This window comes from Macaca thibetana, chromosome 1 (assembly GCF_024542745.1).
Source record: "Macaca thibetana thibetana isolate TM-01 chromosome 1, ASM2454274v1, whole genome shotgun sequence".
NCBI classification, from domain to species: domain Eukaryota; kingdom Metazoa; phylum Chordata; class Mammalia; order Primates; family Cercopithecidae; genus Macaca; species Macaca thibetana.
In genome coordinates, this window is record NC_065578.1 from 135,977,053 (window position 1) to 135,993,939 (window position 16,887).

Here is a 16,887-nt window from a genome sequence, read left to right on the forward strand (position 1 = left end):
CTTGTGTCATCTGCATCATCAGATTATTTCTATCAGCTTGCAAATGTCAGTTCCCCATCTTAATGCAAAATATAAAATCTGGATTCTACTTCCTTTACCTCTTATCAACCATGTCTCTGCTCTACATTGTAGAAAAATTACTTCAACTTTTGACTGTATTTTGTTTATTTTTCTCATACTGTTGTTTCTTGAATTCATTCCAGTCAGGTATGTGCCACCATCACTTCATGCAAACTGCTTTTATCAATGTCACTGTTGACCAGCATGTTACTAAATCTAATGATCACTTCTCAGTTCTAGTCTTACTTATTTGCTTAGTCTCATCTTATTTGCCACAGCTCCATACTTTTAAAATACCCTCTTCTCCTATCTTCTAGGACACTTGACTGATTTTCTCTCACCTTGCTGGTAATTCCTTCTCAGTCTCCATACCTGAACCCTCCTGACTTCCCTGACTTGTGAATATCAGAGTGTCCTATGGCTCAGTCTTTGGACTTCTCTTTTCCATCTAAACTCTCTAGTGTTCTCCCAAAGATTTGCTGATGAATCGTCAGTGTGCATCTCCAGCTGAGACCTCTCCTCTCGTCTGCTTAAAAATCTGTCTTAACCACCCACTTACTATGTAAATAACTTTCTTTTATTTCTCTGAACCTGTTCAGGTGATCCTTTAAAAGATAATCAGAACATGTCACTCCCCTATTCAGAACCAGTCCACCCATCCCCAACTCCAGTGGCTTCATATCAACTCCAAATCAAACTTCTTACAAGGCCCTACATGACTGCCTTACTTTTATCTTTCTGAGTTTATTTTTCTTTGTTTACTCAACTCCATCCACACAGGCCTCCTTTCTGGCCTGTGAACATGCCAGACATACTCTTGTCTCAGGGCTTTAGTACTTCTGTTTCATCTGCTTGGAACATTCTTTCTTTTGATATTCCCTTAAGTGGTCCCCTCACCTTTACTTAGCTTTTTCCAAAGTTACTTTAGCAGTGACAGCTTTACTGACTACTTTATCTAAATTTGTATCTCCTCCCCTTCAATACTTTATTTCTCCTTTTCCTGCTTTATGTTTTCTCCTTAGCATTTAACATTTTCTAATGCAATGAATATCTCAATTATTTTGTTTATTTCTGTCTCAGTCACTGGAATATAAGCTCTATATGGGCAAGGATTTTTGTCTGTTTTGTTCACCACCAAATGTCCAGCAGTTTCAGTATTTTTATTTAAATCGTATTGAATTAAAGACAGAAACTTGCTTTTGAATTTCAAATTCTAGTAAAGAGGGCCGTGGTTGGTGCTTTTGACGACTACTGATTCACCTAGGTGGTCAAATTGTTTTAAACTACCAGTAACCCTTCAGCAAACTTCATTTTATAATTTGTGGGGTTTTTTAAATCAAAATAATTTGGGGGATATTAGGTTTTCATTTTTTCAAATGCTTCTAAAAACAGTTTATGGTAATTTTGCAAAAAAATCTTATAATTATTCCAGCTGGCTAAGCTGCAAGATATTCAAATCTGTGTTTTAAATGAGCAATTTAAAAATGTTTATGCCATGAATGTGGAGTCAGTTAAAAACTTTTTTTTAAAAATGTTAACATTTTTCTTCAAACTTTTTCTCACAGTATGAACCTACGTTTTTTTTGTTTTTTTTTTTTCTTCAGTGTACTTTCTGATCGGAGCTGTTTAAGAGTTACAGCTGGTCCCACCTCACTGGATCTTGATGTTAATGTTCAGAGGACTCTAGACAACAACTTAGCAACTGAAGCTTATGAAAGAAGAATTAAGCGCCTTGAGCAAGAAAAACTTGAACTCAGTAGAAAACTTCAAGGTAAATATATATTCACTTTTTGAATTGTACTCACAGTGTTATGAGGTGTTTATTGTAAGTGGTTGTTTTATCTTTGGAAAAAATCTTTTAAGTGGTGAAAAATCAGTTGTAGAAATTTATGCAGAAAACAGCATAATACCATTTATATAAAATCACACAATTAATAATAAACAACAACAAAATAGCTTTTGTTTCCTGTGGGTACATATTTATGTTTATAAAAATGTGTGGGAATACCTTTGGAGATGGGGAAATGGGACCCTCCTCACTTCGTTATAGCACTTTAATGACTTTTCCTATCTTATTTGCTCAATATTTAAGAGCTCTAGCTCCTTTCACATTGTCATTCTCTGCAGCATTGCTTCTGCCATATTTGGTGATTTTAAAATGCACATACACATAAACTTTTTAAGATTCTGAGTGAGTTTCTTTATTCTTCACCTTCAATGATTGTTTTCTCCATTTCATTTCATCCAGTCCATCCTATGGTAATAAGATATGTCTTAAGATTACCATATCTAAAACTCATTAATCGCGGTTTCCAGCAAATCTTTTATAATTTCCTGCTCATAATTTTCTAGTGCTCTCTCTCTCTGACCCCTTAACTCCAATATTCCTTCACTGCCACCATTACCTACAAGTCTATCACCAATTTAACTCTGCTATTTATACCCTCATTTTTCATTCTCTGGTCAGCCATAATCATACCCTGGCATATACCTTCAAATCTATTGTTCCGCTTTCTCTTTGTCAGATACCTTTGGCAGAACCCCAACCGTGTTTGAATACAACTTTGTGTCTTCAACTATCTAGCTGAAGACAGCTTACCTAAAACACCCACAACATGCTGACTAATAATATTAATTCAGATTCACAGACACTCACCTCAGGTCAGCTCTTCATGCTGCCTAGCAGTCCTACTTTGTTCCCCTAGTCTATTTCCCTATCCTGTGCTGTAAAATCCAGTGATCATTTCTGTCTTCACCTTTTAACCTATCAGCAATATTTGATCCTGTGGACCATTTATTCCTCCTGATAATGCCTTTTTTTTTTTTGGCAGGGGGGGCGCTTCCGGGGCACTTTATCTCCTGGTTTTCTTTTTCCTCATAAACCAGTCCTTCCCAGTCTCCTTTGCTAAGTTTTCCTTAACTCTTTGACCTTTGAATGTTAGAATACTCTCTACTTGAAGCAAGTCTCTAGTTGAATGATGCCTTCAATGAAGGTTTTCCAGACCATCCTATTTATAATTTAATCATATGTATATCCCCAGTACTACTATCTACTTTTTCTGCTTTTTTCTGTAAAATAAAGGATGTCACATATTATATATTTTACTTACATATTTTGTGAATGAAGGAATGTATTTATGCACAAATAATCAGGAACTTGTAACTCCTAGGAGAGAAATAATCAAAGTTTTACAATCACAGAATTTTACTCTCATAGTTTTAGAGGCCAAGTAGAGAAAAAGGCTGTGTAGACATCAATAGAATGGACTATTTTCTGTTTTTCCATAAGTTGTTAAGATCTCTGCATATGAATTACTTCCCTTTTGTGACTGAAATTTTTCTGTTTGTTTTTTTATGTGGTGACATAGCAAAGTGTGCAAGCATTCTACTTTTAAGTATAAGCCTAATAAATGTTTGTATATGTGTACACTAATGTAACCTTCACCCATATTCATGTGTAGAATATTTCCAGCATAGGGTAAAGTCCTCAGATGCCACTTCCCAGTTTGTAACTTACCACTATGAAATAAACATCATCCTAATTTCTTTCACCATTAATGAATTTTTACCTGTTTTTGAACTTCATATAAATGGTATCATACAGTATATTCTCTTTTGTGTATGGCATGTTTCACTTGTTGTTTTTTAAAATTCACCCATGTTTTGTATATATCAGTAGTTTGCTCTTTTTTTTTTTTTTTTTTTTTTTTTTTGGACTGCTGTTTAGTATTTCATTGTGTATAAGCACTAAAAAATTGCCCAGTCTGTTGTTGGTAAATATTTGGGTTATTTCCAGATGTTGACTACTATGAGTAAAGTTCCTGCAAATGTGCTTATATGTTTATTTTGATGGTCCTATATACTGTTTCTCTCAGATATATACCTGGGAGTAGAATTTCTGGGCCATATAGTAGAGGATTTTCAGCTTTAGAAGATATTTTCAAAGAGTTTTCCAAAGTGATTATACCAATGTATAGTTCTACTAATAATTTATGAGTTCTACTTTCTTCAGCTCCCACCAGAACTTGATATTGTCAGCGTTTTTAACTTGTAGCCATTCTGGTAGAAGTATAGTGATGTCCTGCCGTGATTTTAATTTGCATTTTCCTGATGGATAATGAGTTTGAATATCTTTTCATATATACTATCCATTTGGATATCTAGTCTTGTGAAGTTCTGGTTCGAGGTTCTTGCCCATTTTTCTGTTAGGTCTTTATATATCTTTTTCTTAGTAATTTGTATGTTACTACTTCACAAACAACGTAGAAACCTTTAGACAACCAGCTCCTTGTATGACTGTTGTTATGTAGTTTACCTTAATCTGTGTTATAAATCTTTTAATACATTTTTACTCAATTGTTGCTTTACGTTTTCTTTACTCATTAATTTTAAGTATCATTTAATTTACCCATTCATTTACCCTTTTGGTGCTTTTTATTTCTCCCTAAATTCCATGTTTCTATCTGGAATCATTTTTCTTTAGCCTAAAAAACTTCCTTTATTGTTTTCTTGTAATGTAAGTGTGTTGTGACAATTCTTGATAGGGTTTTGTTGATGTGAAAATGTCTTTATTTTTACCTTCATTTTGGAGGAATACTTGTGCTGGATTAGAATTCTAGCTTGGCAGCTTTGTCTTTCAGAGCTCTACATGTATTATTTTATTCTTTTCTATAATAGCTTCCATAATATTTCTTGAGAAGCCAGCTGTTAATCTTAATCTCTTGAATGTAATGTATATGTTTTCCCTTCTGGCTGCTTTCAGGATTATGTCCTTAACTTCAGTTTCAAATAGTTGGACTGTGATTCACGTACGTGTAGCTTTCTTTGTATTAACAGAAAATCCTGGTTGAGATTCACTGAGCTTTTGCAATCTTGTTTGATGTCTTTTATCAGTTTTGCAAAATTCTAAGCCATAGTCTCTGTAGATACTATTTTGCCTCGTGCACTTTCTCCTCTCCTTCTGGGGCTGTAATTGCGTATATGTTAGATGGTATCTCACATTTCCTTTATGCTCTGTTCTGTTCCTTCCATTGTTTCTTTTTGTGTGTGTGCTTCATTAAGATATTTTCTATTGATCTGCCTTCAGGTTCACTAGTTCTGTCTTCTGCTATATCCATTTTACTGTTAAGTCCATCTGATTAATCTTAATTTCGGATATTGTCTTTTTTAGTTAAAGTTTATTCATTTGATTCTCTCAATTGCAGTTTTCTGTTGAAATTTCCCCATATTTTTGTGTATTTTTTCGCTATTTTCTGTAACATTTTAATAATATTTTGAGGTCTTTATCTGTTAAATTTCAGCAACTGTGAACCTGCCTTTCTGTTTTTTTCTTCCATTTGTCATGCTTTTCTGCTTTTCCAAATGTCTCATGTGAAAGATGTCAGGAATAAAAATAACATAGAGAAGCAAGTTTATATTATTTTTGCCCCAGAGAGGCTTCTCCCTTTTCATTCCATCAAGAATTGAGCTTGGACAAGACTAAATTGCATTTTTTTTGGGGGGGGGGGTGGGGACGGAGTCTCGCTCTGTTGTCCAGGCTGGAGTGCAGTGATTTGATCTCAGCTCACTGCAACCTTTGCCTCCCCGGTTCAAGTGATTCTCCTGCCTCAGGCTCCTGAGTAGCTGGGACTACAGGTGTGTGCCACCATGCCTGGCTGATTTTTTTTGTATTTTTAGTAGAGATGAGGTATCACCATGTTAGCCAGGATAGTCTCGATCTCCTGACCTCGTGATCTGCCCGCCTCAGCCTCCCTAAGTGCTGGGATTACAGGCATGAGCCACTGTGCCCGCCTTTAAATTGCGTTTTTAATTAGATTCAAACCTACCTTTGATTTCAAATGCCCAGAAGCAGGAGCTGGATAGAGCCTAGTTGGGCCTCTTTCTCCTTCACTTCCTAAACTATGGGAGATTTATTCTCCTCTTCAGCTTTCTGCCCTATACCATTTCCAAATTTGGTAAGTGTCTTGATGAAGAGACTGGCCATGTATTTGAAGCAGATTCTCTTCCTCAAGCAGCTCTTCGTCTCTGAAATAATTCTATACTATCAGAGATTTCTGTCTGACTTTTCAAAGCTCCCTAACTTCCCATGCAGCCCCCAAGTACAACAATTAAAATATACCATGGGAATGAAAGCACAATATGCTTACGGACTTTGAGATTTCCAAATTGTTGCATCATCCCCACACATCCTCCAGAAGCTTCAGTGGTTTTTCTTTCCAGCATGTTATCTCTCAATTTAAAGGCCAGGCTTGACCTAAGTACACTCACAGAAATGAATAAGGCTTCCAGGTAAGAAGCAGTTGTAATAGCCTCTTCACTTCAGAATGCCTCACTTCCCTGGCTCACTTTCCCACCTCTGACTGGGAAAGCAAAGAGAACTAAGTAAAGTAAACCAAAGATGTTTTTAAAAATAAGATTTTTTCCAAATTATATACTGAAGTTTTACTTTTTACAGCAGGAGAAACAAAGCAGTGACCTGTTGCTTCCTAGTCCATCCCCTTATGACTAAGAATTTCCTGTGTTTTGGTTTTTTTTTTTTTTTAATGTTTTGAATTCTTTAATTTGTTCTTAGTATTTTTACATGTATAGTATCGTCTACACAGAGCAAAGCGAACAAAAATGTAAGATCATTGCCTTTTGGCATGAATACTTATTTCATAGCAGTGACATAGATTAACATTTAAACTGATTCATTCATTTGTCAGCCATTTATTGAGTATCAAATAGCCAGGAACTGTTCTGCATATGACTAGTAATGTAATAAAAAACAGATAAAGACAAAAATACCTCCCCTTGTTATGTTTCCTTTCTACTTTGAGGAGACAGACAATAAATCACATACAAAGTAGGGTCATCCACTGAGAGTAAGGAAGGTAGAGGAGATAATAGATATTTGACAAGAAAAAGAGAAAATATGAAATGATCAGTATAGAGATGAAAAGAGTAAATGAGCCAGGGAAATAGTTTAGGATAGCCAGATATTTCCATGTTATTTAAGTTTAGTAATTATGAGTTTTAAATGACTGTGTATTTTTTTCAGTCATTTTTAGCTACTTGGGTAAAATCATAGAGTAGGAGGAGAGTAGAAATTAGCCAAGATTGAGGGCCTTCTAGAATAAGTACAATGGAGGAGAGAAGGGTAAAGAAATGGAAGGTATTTGCAAAACAGTGATGGACCAAAGAATCTAACCAGGGTAGGTAAGGAAGTAAAGAGGAAAAAATGGAAAGTGTTGGGAGCACACTGATTGGCATTTGTGGTGGGAATGAAGAATTGTTGAAGTGGTCCCTGGAGTAGTAAGCTGTACAGATAAGAGAGATGATTTTGGAGGCCATGACGTTATTGATAATGACAAAGCGTATAGTAGAATTTCTTAATTGGTGAACCACAAGCATTTGGGGTGAGGTAGTTTTTTCACATGAGAGAGAGTTTCACACTCTGAGATATTGAACATTCTGAGTTTCCAGATGTTAAATGATTGTCGCAGTCTCCTCATGTACTGTGTCAACAACTGACTCCCCTTCTGTCCCCTTCACATGAGGTGATGGTACACCTGCAGTAGAGAACCACTAGTTTAGGATGTGGCCAGTTAATCTGATGGTTATACTGGAGAGAAGTCTTATCAGCTAGATTGTTTTGGGCTGCAGATGTGAGAATTCTTAAATAATAAGGATTTATTTTCTCACTTAAGCCAGAAGTAAATGGTTTCAGTGCCAATTTTGGGGTAGCTGCCCTATTAATTTCTTGGCTTTTCTTGATTCCACAATATTGTAGAACTTTCAGATGTAAACTTTGGAAGGTAAGACATCCCTTCATACACCAGATTCACTTCATATACCATCTGACAGACATACCAGGCATTTGACTTATCACATGGTGACGTTCCCTGGTAGGACAAAAAGGAGCTAAATAGATTCATTGGCAGAGTACACCAAGAGTTCTATCTTCATATCTGCACATATCCAGAGACTCAGAAAGTGGAAAGCTTCATTTAGTTTCATACATCTTTCATTTAATGGGAGATTAAAACCTCTCCCTGAAGCCCCCTAGTGGACTTCTTCTCAAGGTACCATTTAAGTTCTAACTAGGTCACATACCTAATTCTTGACCAACACTTGCAATGTGGAATGGAATTATTATGATTAATTTAAGCCAGCCAGTTTTGACTGGGCCCACCTTGCCTATGCACACTGTAGCCTGATAATTGAATTTGGTTCACAAGGAAGAAAAGATGAGTAGATGCTGGGTAAAAACCAGCAGTATCTGCCGTAGAGGATTTATGTGCCTCAGAAGTCAGTGTTAGATGGATTATCTATTTTGATGTTAAAGTCACTAAGAATAATAAGAAGAGTAGTAATGGAAAGAAGAGCAGAGAACAACATGTAAAATCCTTGTTTAAAAAAGAGTAGGATAGGGAGGACAAGTGGATAACTACATAAGCAGGAAATGGCCATTTCAGTAGACCTAGGAATTTTGAGGAGAGAGGTGGCAATAATGAGCAAGGATGCCTGCCCCACCTTCATACCTGTGGCGGTGGGGGTACAGGAGGAAAAGTAACTCCTATTAATGTCCATTTGGTATTTTTTGGTTTTTTGTTTGTTTTTTTGAGACAGAGTTTTTCTCTATCACCCAGGCTGGGTGTGGTGGCATGATCTCAGCTCACTGCAACCTCTGCCTCCCGGGTTCAAGCATTTCTCCTGCCTCAGCCTTCCAAGTAGCTGGTATTACAGGCATGCACCACCATGCCTGGCTAATTTTTATATTTTTAGTAGAGATGGTGTTTCACCATGTAGGCCAGGCTGATCTGCAACTCCTGACCTCAGGTGGTGCACCTGCCTTGGCCTCCCAAAGCACTGGGATTACAGGCATGAGCCACCACACCTGCACCTCTCCCACATTGGGTATTTTTATGTCCCCCCATTTTCTGCCCCCAATTTAGATGTCTTAAAAAAATAAAAACATTGGATGTTCTTTTCAAAATAATAAATACAGAAAGGACCAGTTTTTAGCATGTTTTGAACCCAAAGAGATAGAAATGTATAAGAAATACTTATATGATGCAGAAAATCAAGATCAGATGCACAATGTAGTATATCTTACACCTTTAATTCAAATTAACAAATATTTATTGACCGCCAAACATATAGGGATTATGGTTTACACACACACGTACATATGCACACACAAAGTAATCAGTAATGATTTGCACTAACTCATAAAGAATTATGGTAAAGGAGAGACTTATTATGTAAGAATCCCTCCATAAATAGCAGAACACCTATTTTAGAACAAAGGGCAATTTCATTTCTGGTGTAAAATGGTAAAAAATATTTTCTTTGTTCCATATCTTTTGATGATATCTGGGAATAAGCCTCAATAGACTTACTGTTCTTTAAAACCGTGTATTTTCTAATTAGAACTGCAAGATAAATTAATATTTTCTATTTAAACTAAATATTTTAGCTACATTGTTGAGCCGTAGTTACCTATAGATGGGCCTCAACTTTCAGACAAAATTTGGAAGGCCAGCACTTTTGCATATGTATATTAACATGCCTAACCCTCCATTTGTAAACCCAATTCAAGTCTTCATATAGCATCTGACTGACATACCAGGCTTTTGAGTTATCACATGGTGATATTCCTACTAGGAGAAAAAGGAGCTACGTAGTTGATTCACTGGCAGAGTACACCAACAGTATTTAAAACCAAAAATTATTAGAAGGTGGATTCTTTCATATATATATATATATATATATATATATATATGCAGCGGATTTTTTTTTTTTTTTTTATAGAGTCTCACTTTGTCTCCCAGGCTGGAGTATAGTGCCATGATCATGACTCACTACCACCTCAACCTTCCAGGCTCAAGCAGTTCTCCCATCTGAGCCTCCTGAGTAGCGGGACTTCAGGCATGTGCCACTATGCCCTGCCAATTTTTGTATCTTTTGTAGAGAAAGGGTCTCACTCTGTTGCCCAGGCTGGTCTTATACTCCTGGACTCAAGTGATCCTCCCACTTTGGCCTCCCGGAGTGCTGGGATTACAGGCATGAACTACCATGCCTGGCCTGATTTTTTATGACCTAATTTTTACGTATTCACATGCTTTTTATCAGTGAGTAGATGTTTTGTTCTATAAATTGTGTAAGAATTTCTCTGCAAACAATATAATGTTATTAGTGTTAAGAATTTGGAGTATGGTGATATTTTTATTTATTCTTTTTTTTAAAGAGTCAACACAGACTGTCCAAGCTCTGCAGTATTCAACTGTTGATGGTCCACTAACAGCAAGCAAAGATTTAGAAATAAAAAACTTAAAAGAAGAAATTGAAAAACTAAGGAAACAAGTAACAGGTAAATATCTGTGATTCACTGCTAATTCAATTTAGGAAATGTTTAAACAATGGTTTATTCACACAAAAAACATCTATTGAGAACCTGTCTGTGTTATGTGATGTGAGTTGCATGGTAGTCAGGGAAGGGCAAATAAGAATGGGTTCTGCTCTCAAGGAGTTCACATTTTGGTCTGGGAAACAGATAAACAGTTATTGCAATACGTATGAAAAGGCTATCAGGAAAAATAAATGGAGATACATGGAGAGTACATAGAGGATCACCTAACCCAGACTTATGTGAATAAGGATGGCTTTTTTGGAAGGCCTGTTCATTTTGGAATTTGTCTGGCAAAGCATATTTGTGAGGAGAGGAAAAGGTGAGTAAGGTGTGAGGAAGGACACTAGAGACAAGCAGAGTGCATGTATACAGGCATCAGGAAAATTTATTTTATTTGTTATGCAATTATTTTTTCTTTGTATTACTAAGATTAAAATTAAATTTGACAAGTGTTTGTATACCTATTATTCATTTATTGCATTTACTCAATAAATATATATTTAGCACCTACTATGTAGCAGGTGTTTTTTTAGGCTCTTGGGATTCAACTTAAGCAAAACAACTTTAAACAAAAAATCTTTGCTTTGGCCTGGGTAAAGGACAGAAAACAGAAACCAGTAAATATATAACTTTGTAAATGATACAATATGTTAGAAGGTAATAAGTGCTTTAAAAATAAAAATAGAATAAGGAGAATTAGATGTGCAAAATGAGGAGTTTTATCATTTTAAGTATAGTGCTCCAGGGGTAGGCCTAACTGAGAAGGTGACATGTTAGCAAAAATTTAAAGAAGGCAAGGGGGTTAGCCATACAGTTATCTGCAAAATATATGTTCTAAGCAGAAAGACTAGCTGGTGCAAAGACTCTAAAATCAAATGTGCCCCAGGTGTTCAAGTAAAACAGAGTACTGCATGGCTGGAGCAGAATGAGCAAGCAGGGAGAATGGAAGGAAGTGAGAACTAAAGGGGTGAAATGGGCTTGTTGCCTGATCAGTAGAGCCTTACTGATTGTCGTAAGGTCTTTGGTTTTTACTCAGAATGAAATGGCAGTTTTTTGCAGGGTTTAGAGGCATTACATGATCTGAATAAGTAGAGGGATAGGAAGAGAGAGCAGAAGGTACTGTTTTAACGAGAATGGTCAGGCCTCTCCAGAAAGGCAGTTTTAGGCAAAAATAAGTAAAAGAGAAGAAATAATCTAATGTAGCATCTTTTATAAAAGTGACTATTTAAAATGCCATATTAGCACTTTGTTTATTTTAAATATATGGAGATCTTAATTTTGAGCATAATTTGTGAATGCTATTTTGTGTTTTTTTTTTTTTTTTTTTTTTTTTTTTTGAGACGGAGTCTCGCTCTGTCACCCAGGCTGGAGTGCAGTGGCCGGATCTCAGCTCACTGCAAGCTCCGCCTCCCGGGTTTACGCCATTCTCCGGCCTCAGCCTCCCGAGTAGCTGGGACTACAGGCGCCCGCCACCTCGCCCGGCTAGTTTTTTGTATTTCTTAATAGAGACGGGGTTTCACCGTGTTAGCCAGGATGGTCTCGATCTCCTGACCTCGTGATCCGCCCGTCTCGGCCTCCCAAAGTGCTGGGATTACAGGCTTGAGCCACCGCGCCCGGCCTTATTTTGTGTTTTTAAGAGGCTGTCCTCCTAAGAAATATCTATATATCTAATCTCTGTTACTTTTATCTTTCCAAAAGTAAGTTATTATAGATTGGGAACGTGATAAGTGAATCATGGACTTTGGTACCAACAGTAACATTAAGAGTGTCATTGAATGTCTACATTAGAGTTGTATGACACTAAAAAAGCAGTAGAACAGAAGACCAGCTAGAGTGGTCGGTGATTTGTCTTCAGAGAGGCAATAGGAATTTGGAAAACTTATTCATAAGCCTGTCTCTTCTCTTTTTAATAGTAGAATGTGGCTTTGAATGGCAGTAGCTTTTGAAAGCTTGCTAATTAATTTTAAAACTGCCTTGAAATAGATGATATTGATGTAAAATATTCAAATCAATAATCTAGTTGTTATGTCATTCACCAAAATAGTTGTGAGCTTCTTTGTTAGCTCTGTGTAAGAGCTAAATTTTTAAATCTTAAAACGTTTTGCTGTCATTCACAGTAATGTTCTGGCACTATCCAAAGGAAACCTGTGTTGATGTCTAACCCATTATATATATAATCATGATAAGTAATTTCATTTTCTGAGCAATTCCAAATAGTATTGTATTTTTAATTTTATTGTTCATGTGTTTATTGCTAATATATAGAAATATAGTTGATTTTTACATGTTTATTTTGTATTCTACAGTGTTGCTACACTCCCTTATTAGTTCTAATAGGGTTTTAAAAAATAGTTTATTTGGGATTTTTAATTCTGACGATCATGTCATCTGCAGGTGGGAACAGTTTTATTTCTCCCTTTCTGATCTATATGCTTTTTGGTTCCTTTTCTTGCCTTATTGCAAGAACTTGCAGCACTATGTTATGCTAAAGAAGAATGATGAGAAGAACATTCTAGCTTCTCAATCTTGGGGGAAAGCATTAGTTTCTTTCTGTTTTTGTATTTATAAGGGCTTTTAAAATCATTAATGGGTGCTGAATTTTGTCAGATGCTTTTTCTGCATCAATTGATATGAACATATGATTTTCAAAAAATAACCTGTTAATATGGCGAATTACATTGGTTGATTTTAAAGTGTTGAACCAGCCATACATCCCTCTTGTAAACAGTGGTCATGGTGTACAATTATTTTTATATGTTGCTGAATTCCATTCCTAATATATTTTTAAGGATTTTTGCATCTATATACATGAAGGATATTAGTCTTTAGTGTTCTTTTATTTTTTCTTCTTCTTTTTCCTTTCTTTCTTTCTTGTACTGGCTGTTTCTCTGTCAACATAGCTGGTGGCTACTGTCACCAGCAGCCACCAGAGGCCTGAACAAAAGAGCACTAGCAGGGGATCCACCTGCATGCATCCTTTCTGAAGCAGCCTTGCAGTCAGGAGTCAGATTGCTGGTACAGCGTCAATGACAACCTCAATGTGAACATTTAAGAGTTTTTAGTACTTACAGACATTGTGGCACATGGCACACCTGGAGGCCACACACCTGGAGGTCAGGGAGTGCAGGGAGACAGAGAGCCTTGAGCAGGAGAGCATGGCAACTAGCAGTATATATTAGGGAATAGGATGTAGATCACTTTAAGTTTGGAAGCCAGTGCTTGAATGGTCCCTTTAGAGGAGGTGGCTGGAAGGCAGGATCCCAGTCTGCTAGGTGGGAGAGATGTCTCCAGCTTGAGCCCCTTGGGTGTGGTGTAGAATTTAAAACTGCATCAAGAGTGACTAAACCCTGCCTCTGAAACAAGAAAGCTAAACCTGCATTCAAAATGGATGCTGAGGCAGCATAAAATTATTATAAAATTATACATTTATTATAAATGATTTATTTTAAAGTAAAATTAAATATGCTGTAAATTTATAAATACACTTGATCCTTGAGCAACATGGATTTGAACTGTGTGGATCTACTTATATGCAGATTTTTTTCCCAACCACATAGAGATTGAAAATACAGTATGCTTGCGATCCAAAAGTCAACCCAGGTTGGAGGTAGAAGTCCAGGTTTCCTGTGTGGTTTCCACTGACAGTGTGTGTGAGGGGAGGCTTGTTGTCAGCCAGTGAGGGTTAATGTCCTGTCTTTTTGTGATACCACTCTTTTTTTTTTTTTTTTTTTTTTTTTTTTTTTAATTTGGAGATAGAGTCTCACTCTGTTGCCCAGGCTAGAGTACAGTGACATGATGTCAGCCCAGTGCAACCACCATCCCCCAGGTTCAAGCAATTCTTGTGCCTCATCCTTCAGAGTAGCTGGGACCACACCCGGCTAATGTTTTGTGTTTTTAGTAGAGATGGGGTCTCGCTGTGTTGCCTGGGCTGGTCTCGAACTCCTGTCTTCTAGTGATTCACCCTCCTCAGCTTCCCAAAGTGCTGGGATTATAGGCATGAGTAACCACACCCAGTGTTTTTCTGACACCACTTTTGCAGATATGTTTGAGCATCTCATTATAGCCTCATGAGGTTGGAAATCTAGCCCCCCTGCACTTATCCATTGTTGACATTGGTGACATGGGACCAGTTTTTTTCTGTGATGTTTATCTCAAGTAGAATTGTTATTTTCTATGAGTTTTCTGTCTTCCTGGTCTACCCCTTTCCTAATCCTTTGGCTAGAAAGAGCAGGCTTTTGTTGGGGCTTTTTCTCTTTATACCTGTTGTCATTTGTGGGTTATCATCTTTAGCTCTAATTCTGGGGTATATGAACCAAGAAGAAACCCCAGAAAACTCAACCATTATGTTGTTTATCAGATCCCAATGTCCTGAGGAAGTTTTTTCCTTCACATTTCAGAGTCGTCTTATGTTTGTTTTATGTATAATGTCTAGGGTTTTAAGTTATACTTAATGGGAAGAATGGGAAATATATCTATTCCATCTTCCCAGAACTTGAAGTCTCCAGAGTAAGCTTTAAAAATGTAAGTCTGTTCATGTCACAGCTTCAACATAAATATCTTCAGTGGACCCCCATTGCCTGCAGGATAAAGTAGAAATTTCTCAATTCTAATACAAGGCCCTTCATTATTATGCATGTATTTGCCTCTCGAGCTTTATCTCTTGTTACTACTCCCTTGTCCAGTGATTCCAGCCATACTGAATCACCACGTGATGCTCCACTTCCTTCACATACTGTCTTTTTCCTTCCCTTTCTTTTTTCCTTTCCTTTTTAACAAAAAATACAAATTGAAGGCTCCCTTTAAGACCTGCCTGATGAGTAGCCCCAACTTTAATTTGGCTCTGAAGAAAAAAGTATCCAAAATACCTTCAATCTGTCATTCCTCCAGATACTTCTTGAGCAAAGTCTTTGTGTATACAAATACCCACCATTAATGACTGGTTATCTTGTGTTTCCCAACAGCAGTGTTCTCCAATATTTTTAAGTTCCTGGAAAAAATGTGACAAATTTATAGTTATTGACAACTTCTTTTTAATATTTGCTTCTTTACCATACTCTGAGCTCCTAAAGGTTAGGAAGTAGGTTATAGTAGGTTTTCCTACTACATTCCTAATGCCAAGCTTATTGCCAGTATTGTATAACAGACACTAAATATATATTTGTTGAGTATCAGCAGACAAAAATAAAATTTTTTAAAATAAAAAATTCATACCTCATTTAATATTTTTGTATGAGAAAATAGGATTTTTTTGTTTCCTAAATGAAAAATTTATTATAATCTATAATGTACTTTTGAAACTCTCATTCTTATGTTGCCTTGAGGTTGGGGATATGTGTCTCTGTGTACCGTTTCTGTTTGTCCAACCCTAAACTAACACACACACAGACATACACACACACACACACATTCTGTCTGTCTCTCTCCTTCCCTCTCTCCCCTGTGAATAGGAGTATTGATAATAAGGGAGCCTGAGTTGGTCCGAGTGTTGTGGGTTATTGTTAAGTTGATAATAAGGGAGCCTGTTTTTACTGATTATAATTAGAAGTAAAGTTTCTTCGCATCTCAGAAGAGTTACATAATGGGAAAAATGAAAATATCCATCTTGTGGATCAGGGAGATGTTTTGGTTGTTCTGCCAACCTCCTGCTGGCCCCAGTCTTAACCCCTTTCCAGTTTATAGTGTTCCACTTTGAATACTGCTTTAATCATGCCCATTTTTGGACCTCAATTCCTATAGCATATATAGCCTGCCACACAATTTGCATTTGATTTTCTACGTTATTATTTTTTAAAAGAGTGTTGCTGTTGTCTTACTTATCTCCTTCAAGACAGAGACCATATTTTATATTTCTTTTCCATGCCATATAGCACCAAGAAAATAACCCCATATGTATGATACCTTCATTAAGTCCTCATTACTAACAAGTTGAATTTTACAGTCCTAAATAGCATCCGTGAGCTAAGAACCACTTAGTTGATATCAGCTAACCCAGTTTCCTAGTGCAGCTTTTTCTTTTGAGACAGAGTCTCATTTTATTGCCCAGGCCGGAGTGCAGTGATGCGATCTTGGCTCACTGCAGCCTCCACCTCCTGGGTTCAAGTGATTCTCCTGCCTCAGCCCTTCTCAAGTAACTGAGTTTATAGGTGTGTGCCACACCTAGCTAATTTTTGTATATTTACTAGAGCTGGAGTTTCACCATGTTAGCCCGGCTGGTCTTGAACCCCTGACCTAAGGTGATCTGCCCACCTCAGCCTCCCAAAGTGCTAGGATTACAGGCATGAGCCATGGTTCCCGGCCTAGTACAGCTTTTTCTATTTGTTCACTATAATTAGTTTTTAACAACTTTATCTAAATGTCATGGCTAATTGTGTTGGATATTTTTAATAGTCTCTGGATTTCTTTCAGAATTTTAGCCATATTTGCTATTTGTTGTA

The 16,887-nt window shown here is 36.8% G+C and overlaps 2 protein-coding genes across 24 annotated transcripts in view; one reads left to right on the plus strand and one right to left on the minus strand.

The window, feature by feature from the left end:
- The window catches only part of SNAP47 (synaptosome associated protein 47), a 779,054-nt gene that overhangs the window by 729,701 nt on the left and 32,466 nt on the right, over nucleotides 1-16,887 (minus strand). The window lies entirely within an intron of this gene.
- CDC42BPA (CDC42 binding protein kinase alpha) overlaps nucleotides 1-16,887 on the plus strand; it is a 332,162-nt gene that overhangs the window by 172,242 nt on the left and 143,033 nt on the right. For all 23 annotated transcript variants that reach the window (XR_007719261.1, XM_050757123.1, XM_050757286.1 and 20 more), the window contains exons 10-11: nucleotides 1,665-1,831; nucleotides 10,292-10,414. Coding sequence is in view for 22 of the 23 variants with exons in the window: in XM_050757123.1 (XP_050613080.1) it covers nucleotides 1,665-1,831; nucleotides 10,292-10,414 (290 nt within the window). In the remaining variant the exon portion in view is untranslated. The remainder of the gene's footprint in view (nucleotides 1-1,664; nucleotides 1,832-10,291; nucleotides 10,415-16,887) is intronic.